Genomic DNA, 16,221 nt, shown 5'->3' on the forward strand with positions numbered 1-16,221 from the left:
GATCTTTTACCCAGATCCCCAAATGTTGGGAAAACAACAAAACCAGTTTTTTCCATCTAGTCTCTGCATTTGTGCATTCTGTTGAAGACAGGACTTTCCCAGGAAATGGCAGGCTGTGTTGAATTTCCCGCGTGCGTTTCTCCAATCAGAGGACACAGCCAGAGACTCAGAGGTGTAACAGAATGGCTGGAGCCAGACTCTTTGGGATTGAGTCCCGGTTCCACCAGGAATAAACTTAATTGTGTGACTTTGGGCAGGTGGCTGACATTGTTTCCTCATCTGAAATAGACATGGTTTCCTCTTCTCTATTTAACTCTATTAAACTAACTAACAACCCACTTCTTAGAGTTTCTAACTCTATTACCCACTTCTTAGAGTTTCTGTAAAGATGAAAAGCTTTGAGAAATACTTGAAATCGTAGCTGGTATATCGTGAACTCTGTATAATAGATGGATTTGCTGTTTTATAATAATATCACCATTACCACTTGACTTGACTTTGCTGTGTTCTTAGTCACAAATAGCTTCTCACAAAATAACACGGCAAACTCTTGCTTTTGGAAGACTGGATGATGGTCGCAGTAGGTACCGTGTTGTTCACCTTTGTGACAGGTCTTACTCTTTTTAGCCATGAGAAGACAGAGCGGTATACAGTGGACTGTGCTGTATGCTGATGTGCTGCATAGGAGCTTGCGTGGCCTGTGGGGGTTGCTTCTTAGTGGACTCATTTTGCCCTTTTTTAAATTTATCAAAAGCATGGGATATTTATCCTATTTGTGTGCTCTTGAGCATTTAGTGAAAGTGTATTACTCTCTTTTTAGAAATGTAAGATTTTTTTTTTTTTTTGGCAGAGAATTTTTGTCTGCAAGACTATTAAACATGACTCTCTCTATATTTTCCTTATGTTTTATACTTACCAACGCCAGTAAAAATACATGATAATATCTTATATTCTTGAGGTGAAAGGAAGTATGAAACTTTTATTTGACTCCCAAAAGCATTTTTTCTGTGTCATTCCCTAGGTGGACTGTATAGCCATTTTAGCATCTGAAATGTCTTTAATTTAACAGACTCTTATCTCATTTGTTGCTATATTTTAGTCAGCAATAACTATGTAATTTTGCCAACTAATGCAAAAACAGGCAGGAACATTAAATATATACATGTTACATATTTATATTATGATCTACTGTACTTAACGTTTCTAAAAGAACTAAAGAGTTTTCATTTGTTAGATACTATTGCATGTCAGATTGGTGCAGTCATTTTCAAGAGTGGTTAAATTTCAGAAATAGAGCTTTTTATATCAAGAAACTCATTTTATCACCTTTGCACATTAATGTTATCAAGGCAAAACTTGAGTGATAGCAGATCTTTCTTATATTTACAGTAAATTTAGAAGTTACAGTGTAAACAGATAAATAATTGGATTGCTGTTTAAATCTTTAGCCCAACATAACAAGGATTTTCCTATGGACACTCCAGGATCTCTCAAGGTGTTATGTTAATAACATTATCAGTCTGAATCTTTTGTTTAATGAAAATGAGATTAAAAAGAAAATTCAGAAAAGTTTTTATCACTTAAAGAAGAAACATTGTATATTCATTATCTCTGATGGACGTCTTTTGAAAAAATTTGGTAGATTTACAGAAAAGTTGAGCAGCTAGTACAGAGTTCCCATATGGTCCCCTGCCCTACACAGTTTCCCCTATTATTGTCTGTTTGTTATAATTGACGAACTAATATCAATATGTTCTTGTTGACTAAGGCCGTTACTCAGTTCCTTGGTTTTTATCCAGTGTGCTTTTTCTGGTCCAGGATCCTACCCAGGACCTCACATGACCTTTAGCCGTCATATTTCCTTAAGTTACTCTGGTTTGGGACTTGTTTTTCATACTTACCTTGTTTTTTGATGAACATCTGTTTTTCAGCACATCCTTAATAAGCACCCATTTACCAGGCCCTGAACAAAACAGGCAACAAATCCATGCCCTCAAAAGATTTAGTTTTTAGGAGAGAGCTTATCGTTTACTCTTTAAATTTAAAGACGAATGCCTTGTAGCACATTACTAAGCACATTGCTATTTAATATGACAATTGAGCGACTTCTGATTTTTCCATAATGAGCAGAAAAAAATGGAGTAACCATTTGCAGATTAACTGCAGAAGCATAGCTGTTGTATCTCTAGTCTGTAGAAGACAGCTGTTCTTTTTAAGTGAGTATTGTTTTTACATTTGAGAAAACATTTAGTTCCAAAAGAGTTACTCTGTTTATGATGAGACTATAGAAATGGAGAAAAGAACGGTCAACCCCTTGTTGCCTCCAGGGAAAATATCATCAAAAATTACAGTTGAAGTTTTTCTGGTGGTTGACTAAGAAGCTTTTCATACAATTGCTGCCATAAGCTTGGTTGCAGAGAAGTTTAAAAAAAAAAAAAAGGTATGATGATACGGTATATCCGAGATGAGGGTAGGGTTTGCAAGTTTATGTTGCCAAATTGTTGCTGATTGTAAGTAATTTTTAGCTGGAGTAGCCAAAGAAGCTGAAATAGCAGGGTTTTGTTGAAAGCTTTGGTACTAGAACTTGATATGGGGCCAACACCTGTTAAACCAAGAAAATAGGAAAATTCCAGGAAGAAAAGGTACTCTCTGGCCATGGGAATTTGAATCAGTTGAATTCTTTTGGGCACTATAGTGACTACATATTATTTTATTTCTGCCTTAAAGATTGCTGTGTTGAAAGCATCTTGCTGACTGGTGGCAGCTGGGGAGACTGCTGGCCGTTCCTGTCCAAGGCCAGTGTTCAAGTTAACAGGCCATCAGCCATCAGGGATGGGCAGCAGAAAGCAGTTATTTTTGGAAACTTTTATTTACTTTTGGGCCACTTACTTGAGCAACTAACACTGTACCCTACAGCCTTTGAATAATTGGACTGTGTAAGGAAGATGCCATCGGTACCTGTCTAATCATGGGCCTGTTTAAATATATGGACATGAATGAAACCTTTTTGAAAGAAATTTTGCTGTGAGCAGTATTTTCAGCCACATTGGTCAAGCTCTTTGAACAGTTACATTGTATTTTTTCTTTCAGCTCTATTTTTCCACTGTAGGCACATTTAAAATCAGTTTCCACAGTGACATCTGGTGGTAGTTTGGAAATCCTAGAGAGTATGTTAGGAATGATAAATATTTTTATTTAATAGCTCCAGATTTCCGGCTTCTTTCAAATTTTTCAGCTTTTAACAAACTCCCCCTGAAAATGCCTTCCTTGTATTCTTGAGATTGGAGAAACTAGCCATCTCTTGCTTCCGTTGTGTTTCATTAAAGCTGATAAATGATTCTTAGAACATTACTGGATGGTGCGTATATACCAAGCTTGTCTGAACTTGTCTTCTGTGCTCAGCATGCACAGTGTCGAATCACACAGCAGCATCCTTACCTTGCCTGCTGCTTGTGCGCTGTAACCTTTCGACGAGAAAGGTGTCATTTCCACCATAGCCATCTCACTGGCTTTTTCTGGTACGTCACGGATGATCTCGTCTGGCTGCAGGGAGCTCTGCCGCAGCCCTGGGCTATCACTTCTTTGTCTCTCACAGCCCAGGCTTACAGATCATCTAGCTGGTGCATGCCATTGTTGCTCCCCCAGAAAGTGAAAGAGGAACAAAAAATAGGTACAGAGAGGGAGGTATTTGAAGACAAGAGGGAAATCATTGGAAGTCAGCATATGGATGTATATACGTGCCAAATAAAATGGAGTGTGTTGAAAAAAAAATCTCTTTAAAACCAGAGTTTAGGTATTTATAGTTTTGGTTGGTTGTTTCAGGAAAAGTGAATTTATAACTCAGTGTGCAGAAAAGTAGGAGTTATTGAAAGCTGGTTTGGTAGAAGATCGTGGACTGAGGAAAATGGGACTGGGTTTAGTTTTGAGAATGAGCACAGTAGGTCGATTCACTTCCAGCAAAAGGTACCAACGAAGAAGTCTTCATGATGGAATTTTGAAAATTTGTTTCTTTTGAATGAGTTAAGATAACTGGAGTTACAGAAGAGAGCCATATATGCATGCTAGCTGTGGCTCTAGGAAGGATGGGGGAGAGAATGGTGACAAGTGTACAAGAACTGGAATGATGACTGAAGGAATAAGGAATAACTGAGTAAGGACTGAAAGAATAAAAACTGCTGTGGCCAGATTTCTAAGTAGTTGCTTTGTTGGTTGTCTCAGCAACCAGGATGCCTATAAAGAATAACCAAGATTCTGATGAGCCCCTGGTTAAGGAGGTACCTCACTCTGGACTCTTACAAACCCTCTGCAAAAATTTCTCTGCCAAAGTATGGTCTATTCCCACCTACGCCATGCTTTCAGAATAGTGGTTCGAATTAGAATCTGCAATTAAAATAGTGCTTAGGCAGTGGACCCTGGACCTCTGTGACCAAGCAGAGCCCTGGAATCTTCTCTGCTTTACTGTCCTTTAAGTTTGGGAAGGACTCTTACCTCCACAGTGGGAAACTGCTTGTGGAGTCTCATCATGGCAGCCCCCACCCACGTCCGTGGTACCCAGCACCCTTGCTGTGGTGGTGTGTGTGACAATGAATCTGTGGCTAATGATAACAGGATAGCCTAATGGTGAAGAGCCAAAGTTCTGGAATCAGACTGGCTCATTCACATCTCAGTTCCAGCTCTTTAATTGTTGACTGACTCCTTAATCACTGTGCTTCTCAATCACTCTTATGGCTACGGCCATTTGCTTACTTTATCTAAACTTCTGCCTCCTCGTTTGTGAAGCTCGGAAGAAAATCAAATGATTCCTGTGTTCTTTAAATGATTTAATGCATGTAAGCACCTAATGAAGTCCTTGACATGCAGTAAATCCTTATACTATTAAATTATTATAAATATAGCAAATTTACTCATTTTATTATCTAAGCTTTTTTTTTTTTTTTAAAGAAGGGATTATTCCATATGCCCTCCTTTCCCTTTGGAAGTTAAAAATTCACCTTATTTTTTAGTAATTTTGCTCTTTTACAAGGATTTAATAAAAGACATTAAAACATGAACATCTCAGAAGTCACTATATGAAATATACATAAAGATAATCAGTCCAAGAATTCATGAAATAGGAACACCTGAGTATCTCACTTAGGCATGTTTAATTGCTGATTCACGCAATTTTAGTTTCTCCCATATTTGAGTGGAGCGGCTTTGGTGTCTCACTTTGAACTGATGGTAATATCTGGCGATTCCCTGGACCTTGACACCTTCCCTCCAGACTGTGGCTCAGCAGTCAGGCGCAGACAGGTGGGCTCCCCCTCAGTTGCTAGGTTGATTGGGAGAGAGGGCAGTTCCCAGCCGAAGCATCTGTGTCATACATGTGCACTGCAGTCTGGACGCTTTCAGACCAGACTCCACGTGGAACTGGATGGAAAATCAATAGCTGTTTTTGTCTGTGATTTAAATCTTGTAATGTATTTGCATTTTCTGTCTCTTTTTTCCTTCTACCCTGACACTAAAAAAAAAAACCTATTGTATATGAATGAACACTTAATTTACTCCTTCTGAATACTGATCTGCAAAAAAATGGACAGAACAGCATTGACCGGTCTTTTCAGGGTTTTCACAGTAAATTTGGTTGGCTGCACCTTTGTCATACTAATGGTAAGACTGATGGGATTTTGTTGGTACCTGAAGTCAGAGATTCCTGGTGTTGGAACTCCAGCTCTGCCATTTCCTATGACCCTGGGAAAGCCTCATCACTTTTAATCTGAGATTTTCATTCACAAAATGAGAATAATAACACCACATATATGGGAAGATTAGATATAAGGAGTGAATAAAATAATGCATGTAAGATAGTTATAGTGCCTGATATATAGTAAAGACGGACAAACCTTTTCCTAATTATTGTTATTAAATGCCTACAAATGATGTTGAGAGGGAGACACAGCTTTTAAAATGAACTAGTTGAGGATTAGCATTCAAAAGAGGTGAGTACAAGTACCGTGTACCTGTCTTGAAATTTTCTAATAATGCTTCACCTGCCAAGTGAATTATGTTGCATTTTCATGACAGGGCAGAAATGAGAAGCATGTGTGCATTCATTTGTTTATGTAATCCTCTTAGGACATTCAGTTATTCCCTGATGTCCTTTGTTATCAATTGATGGGAGCGATAAAAAAGAAAAACTGGAAAAGATTACTTTCCCACGGTTACACAGGGCGCTCTTCTTTCAGGCTAAAAACAGATATAATTTTGCTAATTTAGTGAACAGATTCAGTATGCATAGCCTCATGTTTGGACAAGAGAAAGAGGAAAACATGTTTGACTTATCTGCTGCACAGACACCAGCTAGCTCCTTTTTTATTTAAGAGTCCTGAGTCTTTGTTCTATAGTTTTAGGAGATCCATTTTGAGGGTTTGCTAAGAATTAATGAAGCAGTAGTCGTAATGCTTCTGAATAGCAATACATATTCATTTTATGGTAATCCACTTCACATTTTAATATTTAGGTTTGCTCTTTATAAGTTGGTAACCTTTGGGGAAGGGTTAGATATAATTATTTAACATGTAAAATAAAGGAGGTCTTTTTTTATATTAATAACCTCAGATAAGCATACATATAAATTTACATTGTGATCAAAAAATAAGAAATCCAGATGTATATTTGGTCAAAATAAATACTGCTTCATTTCTGAGCACAGATTAAATTAATATTTGTTACTTTTTCTATAGTATTTTGCATTCAATGGAAAACTTTAGGGATTCTAGAGTTGTGCTAAGTCGCTTCAGTCATGTCCGACTCTGTGTGACCCCATAAACGGAAGCCCACCAGGCTCCCCCGTCCCTGGGATCCTCCAGGCAAGACCACTGGAGTGGGTTGCCATTTCCTTCTCCAATGCATGAAAGTGAAACGTGAAAGGGAAGTCGCTCAGTCATGTCAGACTCTTAGCGACCCCATGGACTACAGCCTACCAGGCTCCTCTGTCCATGGGATTTTCCAGGCAAGAGTACTGGAGTGGGGTGCCATTGCCTTCTGCATCTAGAGTTGCAGGATTTCCAAAATTCAACCTGGATCATATTGAACACTAAAAGTAGCATTAATTCACAGTGATGCTCTTTGCTGTGGCTCAGATGGTAAAGAATTCACCCGCAGTGCAGGAAACCCAGGTTCAGTCCCTGAGATGGAAAGATCCCTGGAAAAGGATATGGCAGCCCACTCCGGTATTCATGCCCAGAGAGTCCCGTGGACAGAAGAGCCTGGTGGGCTACAGTCCATGGGTCATAAAGAGTCGGACATGACTGGGTGACTAGTACACACACACAGTGCATAAGAGAAAAAATGCAGTGATGTATTTTGGGAAAACCAAATGACAAGATTACACCATTGAATAAAAAGGTGGCGTGTGCCCAAGACAAATGGATATGTCTGCTGTTAATCATCCTGAGACTAAGTAAGCCTGTGAGTGATTTCAGACAGACATTCTAGCCGTCTTCCTAGTAATTTTATAGCTCTACCTCTTACTAGTTGACTTGTGTCCGAGTTTGGGTCCATATGAGGATGATTCTGTACCAAGTTCAGTTAAGATATACATTCATTCTTGTTCATTCATTTAATAAATAGTTATATAAATAATAAACAGTAATGTGCTGGGTAAACTGGTATTTGACACGGAGGCTGTCTGCCCCTATGGAGCTTGTAACGTGGTGAGAGCACTGATGTTTGTAGCATCTTGATTGTGTTGCCATTTGTTTAAGGCAACACAATCTATTTAGGCAACACAATTCTATTAAAAGAAACAGAAGGATTTCAGGACGTAAGAGACCATATTTGCCCATTCATTTCTTTGGGCTGTTTTGAGACTTAAATCAGACAATTTTTGTAAAGCAAAGCACTCCACATAGTGCCTGGCACCTAATACTAAGGATGACAGAAGCTTCTGTAAGAGTGATACGTGCCGGATGCTGTATTCTGATCACCGTAAGTGTATTAGTTCATTTAATCAACATACTGTTGTTATCCCATTGTATAGAAGAGGAAACCAAGACGTAGAGAGGTGAGAGAGTTTGCTTAAGATGGCTTAGCTGTGAGCCTTGCATAAGTCAGAGCTGTCATGTAGACTGACACTTTACCATGGAGACAGGTTGTTATTGTTGTTGACATCGTGCTTCATGCTTTTCTTCTTCCTTCGCTAGGTGTCATAGAGACTTCAGATCGGCTGGACCGCGAGTCGACCTCTCATTACTGGCTGACAGTCTACGCATCTGATCAGGGCGTGGTGCCCCTGTCCTCCTTTGTAGAGGTCTACATAGAGGTGGAGGATGTGAATGACAACGCTCCGCAGACGTCAGAGCCTGTTTATTATCCGGAAATAATGGAAAACTCTCCCAAGGATGTATCTGTGGTCCAGATCGAGGCATTTGATCCAGACTCTAGCTCTGATGACAAGCTGACATACAAAATCACAAGTGGAAATCCACAGGGATTTTTTTCAATTAATTCTAAAACAGGTATGTGTTAATACTATTATGTATGAAATATTCATGCTTGTATGCTCTTGATTTGGGGAAATTTAAGAATTAAATTTCTTTATTTGCCACTTTTCTTTCATTTTTGATAAATCATTTTCCCTTAGAATTATTCAAGACAAGCCTTTATTCTCTGATGAAAATTTAGCCCCATTTTTTTTTTCCTTTCAATTTGCTTTTATAAAACTACTTTGCTTCTTAGTAGAGTTTCATTTACAGGTGAAAAAGCAAATATTGTAGTTTTGTTAATAGCTCTTAAATTTAGTAATGTATTTTAAACTTAACTGCAGATTCTACTGCTGCTGCATTTTCCAAACTCTCCATTTTATGAAAACTATCAAAAGAGTTTATTTCACAGTTCACAGTACTTTTTTTTTTTTTTTTAATGTTGTTTTGGAATTTTTCCATAGAGCAATGCTGTGTGTCTGCAGGCAGTAAAGGATCAGAATTCAGTAATTTTCAAATTGGGAGCAAAGTTTTGAACTCACACATCAAATTTTCCTTCTGACCATTTTTTTTTCTCTGAATGTCCCACATTCTAAGAAGGTAATTCCTTGACTCCAAAGTCCTTATAAACGAATGTTTGAACTTTTACATTTGACAGTGCATCAACTTTTTCCTTAAGTCCTGGTTCTCTTTATCCTATTTCACATACACAGAGGTTCAGCAGAGTTATCCTTTGTGTAGTAAAAAGTTAGCTACCGTTTATGCATGGAAAGTTTGCAAGTGGAGTTTACAGGCTCTCTTGATCAGAGTTAAATAGGAACTGCCGCATGACGCCAAGAGAGCAGTTCCTTCATAGGAGATAAAACTTCTCTTGAAGGAGGTCGTGAGCCTTTGGACCTCGACTGTTCAGTGAGTCAGTACTTTCCATAGAATCTAGTTTCCATAATCTAGATTATGAAGAGGTAGATTTATAATTTACATACCTCTGTCGGGACTTTGCTTCTTGTGTCTTATTTGGGGGAACTGTCCTGTTCAGTTTTTGAGTTGTCTATCTGATATATCAAGGAAATAATATATAAAAACCAGAATTAAGAAGGCATTCTCAGCTTCCTTGCCAGTCTTTGTTATTCTTTTTTTTTTGTTCTGTTCTTATTTTATAATTTACTTTGTTGAACTTAAAAGGAAGCAGTTTTTAAGGTGGAGAGAAGCTTGAGTTCAATATCCATGTACTGAAATGCCTGTAAAAAGATGCTTGATAAGGGAACATGTGTGTATGTAATATTTTGTGTCTTAAAATGTATGTTAAAAAATTAGTTTTCAAACCTCTTGTCACCATATTCCAACCTGTCCTATAGACTGTCTTTCTTGATGAGTACAAGTAAACAAGATTGATTTTTGATTATACTTTTGCCTTGAGATTAATATGCTCATGCTCTTTGGCCAAATTCCGATGTGTTCCTCTGATGGAGATTAAGAGTGAGGTTTGGATTGTTAGAAAACCAGTAGCTGATTAAGAATGATTAAGCCCTATAAGAATTTAATTATGTGGGAGAGAAACAGGACTTGAGGGTCTTTGCTTTTGGAAGTATTAGGAGTAGGATTCCAGGAGGGTTTCTTGAGCCCAAGAATAAGCGCTGGAACTAACAGATTGTACAAGAACACCCTGGTGGTTCAGACAGTAAAGAATCTACCTGTAGTGCAAGAGACCCAGGTTCAATCCCTGGGTTGGGAAGATCCCTGGAGAAGGGCATGGCAACCCACTCCAGTATTCTTGCCTGGAGAACCCCCATGGACAGAGGAACCTGGCAGGCTATAGTCCGTGGGGTCACAAAGAGTCAGACTCGACTGAGTGAGTAACAATTTCACTTTACTTTTTCAGAAAGATTGGAATCAGCAATACCTCTGGTTACTAAAGGCTTGTTTAAGCAGTGTCTTTTATACTGTTTCACTGCATTACTCATAAGTCAGTTCAGTCTCATTTTTGGGGAAATAAAAGGAAAGAACTAAGAGCTAAAAAATTTAGAATGCACTGTCAAATATAAAAGAAGAAAGATAAGATATTTATAAAAATTTCAGAGGATGATTTCACAGTCAAGAAACTATTTGCTTGAAACGGGGGTTGGTCACAGACCTTGAGAAGTCTAGAATCCACAGCCTCGAGGTGGTAATTCAGGAACATAACCACCCCTTTTAAACAGTTGCTTGATTGGTTAGATTTTAAAATGTTTTCACTTTTTTTTATATCATCTCTCTTGTAGATTAGATTAAGTCCTCTGTGAAGAGACAGGCAAGCAGGCTGTACATATGCCCTTTGGAATATCTGAGCAGATACCGTATGTCTGGACATAATGTGTATTTGAGGAGAAGGAGAAGGAAACTGAGAGAAATTATATAAGTTGGAGCTACTGTGGGGAGCCTTGAAACCTTGGTTATCTGTCTGCAGCCTCTGAAATGATGATGACGCTGCTGTTGTGTTATGTCTTGAAGAAACGGGATTAATGTGGCATCGCCACTCCCTTTAAGTCCGTCTGTTCTGACAACTCTTTGGAAGGGATGTCTGCTGAAACCTCAAAACCCTTCCTTATCTTTGGGGAGAAGAAATCCCATTTCGGAGTCCACAGCTAGCTCCCAGACCCTTGGGCGGTATACAGATCCTGTTGATAAAACAGTGGGGAAAAATTCATGCAGATTCCCAAGAGGTTTTATTTATTTATGAGTTGAAGGCAGATAACAGTGGAGAATAACTATAGTTAGCACTCAGGATTATTTGTTGTGAAGCATGTAGTAAAGTGTTGTTCGTAAAAATGTCTGATCATTCTACAAGTCACCTAAGTCTCTAAAAGTCTAGAAATAACCATATGTTAGCATGGGCACTGTAAAAGAAGATAGTAAATATACAGCCTCACAAGGTCCGCCTCTGGATTCTTCTGTTTCCGCAACTCAGCAGATAATTTGGGCATGATCTTCAGGGTCCAAATGTAACGCCTCGTAGGATACATGTGCCTTGGAACTTTTAAAGCAGATTGACTTTCAGTAGGCTGGTCAGGATCACTGGGGGCCAGATTGTGATAGCTGGTGAAGACAGTCAGGTAGAAGAAAGTTCCTGTGATGCGCTGACCCATCACACCACCTGGGGTCCCAGAATCATGTTGCTTAATTATTAATGGCAGAGGGAGAAAATCACCGGGCTGGAAGGCATGAGATGTGGGCTGTAGTGAGGTTTACCTCTGAGATCTTGGACAAAACTGGCTGCCAGGTCCTTAGGTTTATGATTAGTGATGAGCATCTTTGCAGCTGGGAGAGATGCCACGGCCTCGCCCGTGTGCATGTGTAAGTTACCTCTGCTCTGTTAACACTGCGTGAGATAAGCAGGGTCTCAGTAGATTGATAAATGCATGCCTGTCCTTTGGATGAGCAGATCTGATGGAGTAAAATGGGTCTACTTGCTTCTGAGTGGTGAAGAGAAATTTAGAAACCTGGTGATCACAACATCCAGCAGACTGAAGGAAATCTGAATTCATTGCCATTCAAATCATTTTTTACACATCAGATGTTTACTGAGCCGCTGCTGTCTATTCAGCATGTTAAGAGATGCTCTGAGAGTTGGTAGTCTGCGTGTGTGAAATAGCAGAGAGAGACAGGTGAATGTGAGATGTGTGCCTGGGTGCTAATAAACGCCTCTGGAGGAAGTGGGAAAGTGATGATGACGGATGTGGTGGTGCAGTAAGGAGGATGAGGCCCCTTGGAAAAGTTAGTGTGCCGATACAGCAAGTAGTCAAGTGGATGGAGGGAGAAGGGGTTCGGGGGTGTTCTTCATGTTGGGACAGTTGGAAGGAGTGGTGAGGCCAAGAAATCCAGTTCGATGAGTGTATGAGAGAATGGCTGTGCTTGGTGGAAAGGTGTAAATACCAGAAGAAGGGTTCAAGGATAATATTTATGTTATTTTTATAAATAATGACCTATTTTGGAGAGTCTCTGTGCAATCCCTTGGAATGTTCTGTATAAACTTAAATCAGATGACCTCACTAAGTCCTCCTGGAGAGGAGGAAACATCCTTCTAGAACCTTTCTCTCTCCTATTGTCATAGTGGGATGCCTATGTTTTTTAAAATGGAACTAAAAAACCTTGTCTAGGACTGGGTTTGATCAGCTGAATTGGAGGTTCTCAGTGACAAGTTTGGATGAACATTTTAAAATGTATTTTGTGCCTGAAACTGCCTTTCTGCATCTCAGATGGTTCCAGTTATGTTGTTTATAGCTGGGGTGGCAGGGTGTTTCCTTTTAACAGAAGGTACAAGCAAAAGTGACTTGATCTAGTTTTCTTTTCTAATACACACTTTTGTTAACACCAGAAGTTCTTATAACATTTTTTGTTTGATTATGCTCAGTATCAGGGTAAATCTGCTTCTTTTAACAAAAATCATGCAGTTGCTTGATGTGGGAGAGAGGCAAGAGCAGAGAGTGTTAGATCGTCTGAGCCCTGGCAGCCTGGCTCCTGCACACACACATGCGTCACAGCTTCCTTTGCAGAATGTCAAGGACAGAGACGAAGGGGGCCCAAACAATGGGGACCAGTGTGCACTCCCAGGCTCCACTCTGTGGGGAACCTCAGCAAACTGGAGCCGCCCCAGCAAAGTGTCTTTCTAGTCAGTGCTATCAACTTGAACTTTTGAGGTCTGATAGGTTCGAACGGTGGAGCCTGATGGGCTGCTGTCTATGGGGTTGCACAGAGTCGGACACGACTGAAGCGACTTAGCAGCAGCAGCAGGAGCAGGTAGCTTACAGTTGGCATGTAATTTCCAAGTGTTCATTTGGGGCCTGTGCGTGCTTTAGAAATGACTACGCTTTTATTCCCTTATCTCTGTTGGTATTTTACAAGTTTTGGACACAAAGCAAGTATTGCTCTTTACTTTTAAAAAAGTTGTATTGGAGTGTTGTTGACGTACAATCAATTGCACATAGTTAAAGCCTGTGATTGGATGAGTTTTGACATAGCTTCGCAGCTGTGAAACCATCACCACAGTCAGGCAGCAAACCTACCCATCTCTCTCCCTGAGTTCCCCAAGCCTCTCCCTTCTATTGCTGCCTCCTCCCGCCCCCAGGCAGCCACTGATCTGCCTTCAATCACTGTATATTAGTTTGCCTTCCCTAAAATTTTCTATAAATAGACTCATAGAGTATATACTTTTTTTTTTTTTTTTGGTAAAGGTTCTTACACTCAACATAACTTTCTTTTGGGAGTCACGGATGTTGTAGTGAGGACCGGGGCCCACTGAAATAGTTCATACCAGGCAGTTCTAAACCTGCTTGAGCTCCAGCATCTTGCCCTTTCCCCGGAAACAGCAGGGAAGGTTGCGACCCATTCTTTCTCCTGCTCCTCCTGCCTCCTGACTGACCCCGATGCAGACCCGCTTGGCTGCAGTGAATAATAAACTGTCTTTTCAGTGACAGTGGTCTTCTGATCTGGTGGCCTCACCATTCTTGAATGATAAGAAAGCCTACATTTTTAAGCACTTTGAGGCAACTACTGTTTGTATTTCTTTTACTAATGTACAAACAAGCGTGCATTATTTTTTTTTTCTCGTCTTTTTCACAGGGGTGGTAGCATACTGAACACGGTGATAAATATCTCGGGTTTTTCCCTTATTAGCATTAGAGGCTGTACCTTAGGAAAATTACTTTATTGTAGTCATTGATGGGCTTGCCACGTTATTATAAGAATACAGGTACATATCCATGTACCTTTCATACCCATTTCACTGATGCACTTACTTTACACTATCTAGTAAATGTTTATGGGTTGTTGTTGTTGTTTTTTGTATCTTCCCATTCATTGGGGTACATCTTCCTATTTGGGAACAAACACTGGAAAAGAAATTTTTTATGGTTAAAAATAAATTCATCAGAAATTAAGTATTAATTAAGTATGTATTAAGTAGAGCTGTCCTTTTTGAATATAGAGTGTGTTTGTGGATGTGATTTCTGTGTGTCTGCAAGAACATCTTCAAAGGGTTTAGGCTCTTTGACAACTATTGGATCTGTTTCCATCTGTTTAAAATTTTAAACGGTTTAAAAATTTCTTGAGGCTGTTTCAGCTTACTGTTTTCCTAGCTGTTCCTTTATCAATTCTGGTAGAGTTAAGATTTCATGTGTTTTGGAGCCTGATCTCTACTCTAAATCTCTTATTATTAGATCTGGAGCATGTGGCACCGTTGGAATCACAGAAGCCACAGATTCCCTCTCTTTGGGCTGATTTCTGTGAGACCGTCACATGCTTGTTACCTTTGAGACTTGACCTTGAAGGAGACGGCCCAAGAGAAGCCAGCAGCCCTTGGCCTTCCTTCTTTTGCTGCGCTTCTGTGCTGTGTTCTGATCTTTCTTGTCCCACTCTTCCACTCCTGACCTCACTTTTAGATCAGGCTGAAATAAAACTTTCTCCAGAAGCCAGAAGGGCAGTGACAAGTGTAGCTTATTAAGCATGTGGCACTTTATATATTACAGCAGCCTCGCGGAGTTGATCTTTACAAGAAACCCTGTGAGATGGGCAGAGACTGCAAATGCCAGCAGTCTGCTGTCTTCTCCATTTGTGTTTTTCCCAGTTTTCAAGTAAATTATATGACTTCAGCGGAGAAGGAAATGGCAACCCAGCCCAGTATTCCTGCCTGTGAAATCCCACGGACAGAGGAGCCTGGTGGGCTACTGTCCATGGAGTCACAAGAGTCAGACACGACTGAGCAACTAAACCACCAGTACATCAGGCTTCAGGGAGAGGTAGAGGCTACCTGAGGTCAGAGCCAGGAAGACATGAGTTTCATAACCGCTGCTTTGGGATGCAGGATCCCATGTTCACTTGATGGGCTTTCGGGTTTGGGATGTACATGCAGTTTTGGATCTGTTTTTTCTGTACCTTCTTTGTTTTTTGCTGAATTAGATGATGGTTGCTTTTTAGGCGCATCTTATTTCTAGTAATATTTTCAGACCGAAAAGCACAAAGCTTGTAAATAACACTAAGTGTTTAAACTTGTTTTATTAACCGCGTACGGCAAGGATCATTAAACCTTTGCCGGGAAGGGCCAAGTCTGAAATAATATCAGCTTTGCACGCCACACAGTCTCTGTCACAGCCACTCAGCTCTGTCACTGCGGAGTGAAAACCGCCCTCGACAGCAGGGGAATTAATGAGAATGGCTGTGTGTGCCAATGAAATTTTATTTATGAGCATCGAAATTTGAATTTCATGTACTTTTCTGTGTCACAATATATCCTTTTGTTTATTTCTGATTAAAGATGTAAAAGCCATTCTTAGTTTGTAAGCTATACAAAATCAGTTTGGCAGTAGTTTTCTGACCCTTTATATGTTGATGTATTTACTAGATGGGCTGGTGGTACTGCTGATTTATTTCTGAGAGGGTAGAATACTTGATATTCCTGCAGTAAGAATTAAATTTATTTTCCATTACTCCAAGCAGTGAATACTTTAAAAAAGATGAGATCTGTATTTTGCTTCTCCAGGTTATTAAAATTCTTCTTTAAAGAATAGGAGTAGAATATTAGTTACCAAAGTTGAAATCTCAGAAGACATTTATCAAGTTGATGATAGACTATTATTCAGATCTCTTCTACTTTGAGAAATAACTATTTTTTGTTAGAAGATAAAATATTTTCAAGTTTTGAGATTTTTCACACTTCTTTGTGCTATTATATTCTGTTAAAAAATATTTCAGAGCTTGAAATTCCAGCTCTCACAGTTGATTTTATGTA

General features: G+C 39.5%; 1 protein-coding gene across 8 annotated transcripts in view; it reads left to right on the forward strand.

The window, feature by feature from the left end:
* The window catches only part of FAT1 (FAT atypical cadherin 1), a 126,161-nt gene that overhangs the window by 53,144 nt on the left and 56,796 nt on the right, over window positions 1-16,221 (forward strand). For all 8 annotated transcript variants that reach the window (XR_011462868.1, XM_070364213.1, XM_070364214.1 and 5 more), the window contains one exon: window positions 8,184-8,498. Coding sequence is in view for 7 of the 8 variants with exons in the window: in XM_070364213.1 (XP_070220314.1) it covers window positions 8,184-8,498 (315 nt within the window). In the remaining variant the exon portion in view is untranslated. The remainder of the gene's footprint in view (window positions 1-8,183; window positions 8,499-16,221) is intronic.

The sequence above is a fragment of the Bos mutus genome, chromosome 27 (genome assembly GCF_027580195.1).
Source record: "Bos mutus isolate GX-2022 chromosome 27, NWIPB_WYAK_1.1, whole genome shotgun sequence".
In the NCBI taxonomy this organism is placed as follows: domain Eukaryota; kingdom Metazoa; phylum Chordata; class Mammalia; order Artiodactyla; family Bovidae; genus Bos; species Bos mutus.